The 6,714-nt window shown below is 43.7% G+C and overlaps 1 protein-coding gene across 1 annotated transcript; it reads left to right on the top strand.

Moving 5' to 3' along the window:
* The first annotated feature begins 334 nt into the window (after positions 1–334).
* LOC109910688 (alpha-galactosidase A-like) lies at positions 335–6,144 on the top strand. The gene is made up of 4 exons (XM_020509918.2): positions 335–573; positions 2,561–2,735; positions 3,281–3,458; positions 6,011–6,144. The coding sequence occupies exons 1-4, from the start codon at positions 353–355 to the stop codon at positions 6,124–6,126; spliced, it is 690 nt and encodes a 229-aa protein (XP_020365507.2). The 5' UTR covers positions 335–352; the 3' UTR covers positions 6,127–6,144.
* Positions 6,145–6,714: the final 570 nt, after the last annotated feature.

Below are 6,714 nucleotides of genomic sequence, written 5' to 3'. Positions count from 1 at the left end.
TTAACGTGGGGCTGAAGGTATCAATTCTCTCTCTCCTGAAGATAATGACTATCCCTCCAGACTGTGCTGAAATATTCCTCTAACCCTTTCTCTGGGAAATGCCCTCTCACACTCTGTCTAGGATTCACTCACTCTAGGAATTGCCCCTTTCTCTCTCACTGAGAATTGTCCCCCTCTCTCTCTCTCTCTCGAGAGTGCCCAACTCTTCTCACTTCAAGGAAGTCACGGAAACACAAACGCAACCGAACCTGCTAGCGGACCTTTCACCCAGGGCGTGCTCGGATTGGCTGGCCGGTGGTAGGGGTGGGCTGTGATTGGTGCTCTATGGTCAAGCTCGGTTGCACGGTAAGCGATGCGGAAGACGGCGGGGTGTTCAATCCCAGAGGGAGGGAGATGGAGGATGGCCCGGCTAAGTGTGCTCCTGCTCCCGCTGCTGATCGCCGTGCTCAGCCTGGCCACAGGCGCCTCCAGCCTTGACAATGGCCTCGCCATCAGCCCCATCATGGGCTGGCTCCACTGGGAGAGGTTCCTCTGCAATGTCGACTGCCAGGAGGATCCACACAACTGTATCAGGTAATGGCAGATACACAAAAGGAGAGACAGGTCCTGGGGGAGCTCACCTGGGGCAGGTAGGGAGAGACAGATCGGGGGGAGCTCACCTGGGCAAGTCAGGGAGAGAGAGCGAGTGAGATAGAGACAGAGACAGAGGTAGATCTGGTGGAGCTCACCTGGGGCAGGTCAGGGAGAGAGAGAGAGAGACAGATCCGGGGGACCTCACCTTTGGCAGGTCAGAGCGAGAGAGAGACAGATAGATCTGGGAATGCTCACCTGGGGCAGGTCAGAGAGAGAGAGAGAGAGAGACAGGTCCAGGGGAGCTCACCTGTGGCAGGTCAGGGAGAGTCGAGGAGAGAGAGAGAGACAGAGACAGAGACACATCAGGGGGAGTTCACCTGGAGCAGGTCAGAGAGAGATGGGGGAGTGGATAGAGAGAGAGAGAGAGATATCTGGGGGAGCTCAGCTGGAGCAGGTCAGAGAGAGAGGGAGCTGACAAATCTGGGGGAGCTCACCTACAGCAGCTCTGAAAGGGAGAGAGACAGACCAAGGGACATGAGAAACCTTCAATACGTAGGTGATTGGGATCTGGAATACACTGCCTGAGAGTGTAGTGGAGAGGGATGTAATCATGGCTTTCAAAAGGAAGTTGAAGAAGCAGCTGTAGAGAGCTTTGGGGCACTGGAAATGACTCAGAATGGGATTTCTGGGCCTGTTCTTGCAGTGAGCAAATATGAACTGGACAGGCCATGTGGCTGTTCTTTTTTTTGAACTATAACTGTACCATGAAGTATGAAGTGGAAAAGAATACAAAGTAATGCTGATAGGATGAAATAAGTTAGTGGGAAGTTTGTGTGAAGCACTGTGTCTGCTTCAATGATTTCAACAACTTAAATCATTTAACTTACAGTGTCCAGTATCTCCAATTCCTGTGCAGCACCTTGAGATGCTCTGGACTAGCAAAAGACGCTTTGTAATTGCAAGTCTTTTTTTTTTGTTTCTTTTTAAATCCTCTTTGCACCCTCAGCCAGCAAAAATGTGTGGGATGGGTGTTGCCTTAAATAGTGATTCTGAAAGGGATAATGTTTTCTGTTAACTCCAAACAATCTGATGTCACACAGTCTTGGGTGAAGGGGCAGAGGGAGAGGAATTGCGCATTCTCGATCAAGAAAGATTTGTTATCTTGGGTTCCTTATCTGATGTAATTGTGGCTACAAGTCAATGTAGTTTTTCACTTATTAATATCATGCCACGCATCTTATCTAAGATGAATGCCTCTTGTTAAGACTCACCAGTGATCTATCCGCTACCATAGATAATTAGACCAGCTCCAAAACTCAGCCTCGGGGAGGGAGTAGGTGGTGTTTACCGGTATGCCTCAAACCTTCCATAGCCGTTGGGCACCACTGGGATTGGAATGTATTATCATCTCTCCTATTCTATCCTGACCACCCAGAACCCAATATGACAGAGGAAGGGATGGTCAGAATCTGTAGGATGCTCTCTCATAGGGAACAATTGAATGATTAGAGGTGATGTTTGAAAGCAAATACGGATGGTGGTAAGGCCAAAAGAAACAAAAGATTTGCTCCACTGGAGGTCTAAATGGCAACAGCAGTGGGGGGAAAGGGAGCATGGAGACCATGGGAAGGTTGGAGATGTTCTTGGGGCCTCGAAAGTGAGGCTGCCTTCTCAGCAGTTCTGACCCACTCATCTGATGTAACAAGTGCCTAGATAATCTGTGTTTGTGATGATGGTTGGAACAGGCTAGGACATAGGGGAGAAACTTCGCTTCTTTTCAAACGGAACCATAAAATACCCCACATCCATGTGAGAGGACACAGGTACCATGTTTCATATTCCAGCTCAAAGGTGAAACCTATGGTGCAATGGCGATTCCTCATTGTTTCAGTGGTGTCTCAGCCAAGCCTATGTCACACACTTTGTAGGGGTAATCTATCTGTTAGGGCCTTTGAAGAAACCGCAGTTCCCCTCTCTTTCTGTGCAGTGAGAAGCTCTACATGCAGATGGCTGACATCATGGCAGCAGAAGGCTGGAAGGATGTTGGCTATAATTATGTTTGTGTTGATGACTGTTGGCTCGCGAGCACACGGGATGCCAACCACCGCCTGCAGCCCAATCCCGAACGGTTTCCAAGCGGGATGAAGAAACTCGCAGACTACGTGAGTACGGCCTTTGCACATGTGTGTCTGTGTGAGAGAGAGAAGCAGGGAATGTAAAGAAATGCTGGATAGGCTGGGACTTTTTTCACTGGAGTGTAGGAGGTTGAGAAGCGACCTGATAGAAGTTTATAAATAATGAGGGGTATAGACAGAGTTAATGGCAGTTGTCTTTTCCCTAGGATGGGGACACATTTTTAAGGTGAGAGGAGAAAGATTTAAAAAGACACGAGAGGTGAATTTTTTACACAGAGGGTGGTTCGCGTGGGGCGTGAACTTCTGAAGAAGTGGTGGATGCGGGTACAATTACATCATTTAAAAGACATTTGGCTAGATACATGAATAGGAAGGGTTTGGAGGGATGTGGGCCAGGAGCAGGCAGGAGGGACTAGTTTAGTTTGGGATTATGTTCGGCATGGACTGGTTTGACTGTTTCCATGCTGCATGACTCAATGACTCTGTATAAATTCTCTGTAATTCTCTACCATCTTTATGTAAGCCTGTAGATCATCACATTGATTTGTTTTGTCTGCCCCGTCCTGGTGCAGATCCATTCTAAAGGCCTGAAGTTCGGCATCTATCAGGATGTGGGGACCAACACTTGTGCAGGGTACCCAGGCAGTTATGGCTACTATGAACTGGATGCTCAGACCTTTGCTGACTGGGGAGTGGACCTCCTGAAGTTTGATGGTTGCAACTTCATCAATTTGGACGTCATGATTGAGGGTGAGCGACGTCAGTGAAGTCTTTATTCAACATTACAGGACCAGGTTAAGCCTTCCTTCTTCTGCCAGTGTGCCCTTGTTTAAATACAGGGACCAAAACTTTTTTGTGTTAACCAATCCTAAATCCATGTTAATGCATTACCACAATACCAGGAGCTCAAATATTGTGCAATTACATTTGATGTAGAGCCTAACTGAAGTATTGGGACCTCCTGATTTAAACCTTAGAACTCTTCTGTCTTTTGAACTTCTGAATAAATAGAAATCTCTCTCCTCGAACAGATCTTCCAAAGACCTCATTGCTAAGCTATTTTACTCCCCATATTCCTTTCAGTAACAGGAAGAGACCATTCAGCCTCCTTGAAACAATTACGCCATTCGTTTGGATCATACCTGATCTACATCTTAACCCTATTTAATATTGTTTAGTTTACATTGCCTCCCTAAAAATATATCACTACACATTTCTCTGCTTCTAATTTCATCTGCCACGTGTTGGTCCATTTCATCTGTCTCCTCCTGAGGTTTGCACCCATTCTCCTAACTCTTTTTACTACTTTTGAGCTTTATGCCATTTGCAAACTTTGAAATTATGCCAAAATAATGTATGTAGAAAAGAGCGGTAATGTTAAGATCAACTTCTGGGGAATCCCATGGTGTTATTTCTTCCAGCATGCTGACTAGCCATTCATCACTACTTTCAAGTTTCTGTCCTACGAAGAGAGTTTGGGTAAACTGGACCTGTATTCTCTAGAGTTTCAAAGAATGAGAGGTTATCTCATTGAAACATTCAAAATACTTAAAAGGGTTAAGAGGGCATATGCAAGTAAGATGATTTCCCTGATTGGGAAGTCTAAAACCATGGGTCACAATTTAAAAATAACAAGGATGCGACTTAGGACCAAGATGAAAAGAATTTATTTTCACTCAAGGGTGGTGAATCTTTGAAATTCTCTCTCTACCTCAGAGGGGTAGCTATGTCTTTTGAGTATGTTTAAAGTAGAGATTGATTGATAGATTTTTAATTGCTAATGGCTTAAAGGGTTACAAGGTGGGGGTGGGTAAAAGGCATTGAAGGAAGACTTCAATCAGCAATGATTGTATTAAATGGTAGAGCAGATTTAAGGGGCTGAAAGGCCAGATCTTCCTATCTGCCGTGCTGAAAGGTACTACACAAATATGCCTTCTGTTCATTTTTAGTCCTACAGGTGAGGAAGGGAGAAAACATGAAGCAGAAAGAAATAGAAAACCTTGAGATAGCAAGAACTGCAGATGCTGAAGTCAGAGACAATACAGTGTGGAGCTGGAGGAACACAGCAGGCTAGACAGCATCAGAGGAGGAAGAAAGTTGACGTTTTGGGTCGAGAAGCGTCTGAAAACTTGGAGGTTTTGAATGAATGCTTACTGATTCACCTAGTCCTATCTGCATAGGGCATGGAGAAAGCAAGGGGCATTTTTTTTTTGTGAATGAATATTCAACAGAGAATGGAGCAAAAACAGAGAACTATGGGGGAGATATTGCATGTGATTTGTCTGGAGTTTCAGAATTTACTTGATTAGGTACCACAGGGGTTTGTTCCACAATATTAGAGTTTGTGGAATCAACAGTGATATACCAGCACAGGTTAAGAATTGATTAATGAACAGAAAACTATTTCCATAAACAGATCATCTATACACTGGTGTGCTGTAATTAGGCATGTATTATAAAAATCAGTCTGGCCCTCAGCTATTTACAATCTACATATGGACTAAGTAGTATTTTCTAGTTTTGCTCTGGTACAAAACTGTGGAAAATTAAACAGGGGAGGATGCAGAGAGATGCAGACATGCTAAGTGATTGGGTAAAGTGTGCATAAAATGGGGAAGTGTGACATTGTCTGCTTTGAACTAACAATGATAAAGCAAAATATTTTATAAAAACCAATAAGACCAATAAATGTTGACAATGTGAAAGATTTGGGTGTCCTTTTACATCAAGTTGCACTGTAGATGCAAGAAGCAGTTAGAAGTAAATGGTGTCAGTCTTTATTTCGACGGGATTGGAGTACAAGAATAAAGTCTTGCCACGATTATACAGGGGTTTGGTGCGATCACACCTGGATACCATGTGCAACTTTGGTCTCCATCATTAAGGGATAGACTTGCATTGGAAACATTTAGCAGAATTTCACCAGATTGATCCCAGATGAGGAGGTTGTTGTTTTGCTGAGTAAGCTGGACTGATATTCAAGGCAGTTTAGAAGAAGAAATATCAAAAAATTCTGAAGAGACTTGGAAGAGTAAAGTCTGAGATGATGTTTTCCCTGGCTGGAGAGTCTGGAATCTGGGTTAGTAGTGTCAGGACTCGTCAGTCATTTCAGACAGAGCTGAAGAGAAATTTCTTCAGTCAGCTTGTAAATCATTGGAATTCTTTAGTTGCTCTGTCATTGAGGTTTTTTCTGGAACTCTGTCAGTGGTTTGGAGATATTGGCTGCATAAATGGATTTAATATAGAAGTTCAGCTATATTGTAATTGAAAAAATTAACCCGATGATTTGTCTGACTTTACAGGTTACAAGAACATGTCGCTGGCCTTGAATAAGACTGGGAGAGATATTGTATATTCCTGCGAATGGCCTTTCTACCTGTGGCCTTTCAAGGAGGTATTGTCCACCTGCCATGATTAGCATCTTCCCTACTCTTCAAGCAATCAATGTACATGACATTTTCACCATGTAAGGTCACTGAAGCTGTTTAAATACACCTGGGCTCCTATGAGCATAGTATCATGAAGTATCAGCCTCTCAAGTCAATCCCATAGCAACATTCAATCCTTTAAGACAGTGATTTATACAATATATTTAGTTATTATTAGAATATGGCAAATGCTGGCTAGGTCAGCATTTGTATCTTTAGAAATGTGGTAGAGATTGCCTTCTTGAACCACTGTAGTCCATTTTGATGTCGGCACATCTACAACACTGTTAGGGAGGGAGATCCAACAACAGTTAAGGTTATGCCCTTCTTCTGGTCACTCCGTCCAAAGGAAAAGTTTCTATCTACCCTTTGGAATCATTTTAACATTGCAAGCATGTCCATTAAATCATGCTTCAACATTCTCGAGGGAGAATCAGCTGACTTTACGCAATTTAACTTTAAAGATTTTCATAGCAGGAGCAGTAACATTGAGTAAGACAACCTTATGATTAGACCATGTGACTTTTAATCCTTGTTAAGGCCTTCCTTAGAAGAAGTAGTTGGCTTAATGTTGCAGG

This window comes from Rhincodon typus, unplaced genomic scaffold, assembly GCF_021869965.1.
Source record: "Rhincodon typus isolate 14 unplaced genomic scaffold, sRhiTyp1.1 hic_rhity00009657, whole genome shotgun sequence".
NCBI classification, from domain to species: domain Eukaryota; kingdom Metazoa; phylum Chordata; class Chondrichthyes; order Orectolobiformes; family Rhincodontidae; genus Rhincodon; species Rhincodon typus.
The sequence above is the reverse complement of the archived record's forward strand: the minus strand, read 5'-3'. Positions and strand labels throughout refer to the sequence as shown.

What these genes read in the sequence shown, in the direction of transcription:
- LOC109910688 (XM_020509918.2), top strand. Translation starts at nt 353, where the DNA reads ATGCGGAAGACGGCGGGGTGTTCAATCCCAGAGGGAGGGAGATGGAGG. An exon ending in GATCCACACAACTGTATCAG is followed by an intron (nt 574 to 2,560) that starts GTAATGGCAGAT and finishes CTTTCTGTGCAG; the next exon opens with TGAGAAGCTCTACATGCAGA. An exon ending in TGAAGAAACTCGCAGACTAC is followed by an intron (nt 2,736 to 3,280) that starts GTGAGTACGGCC and finishes GTCCTGGTGCAG; the next exon opens with ATCCATTCTAAAGGCCTGAA.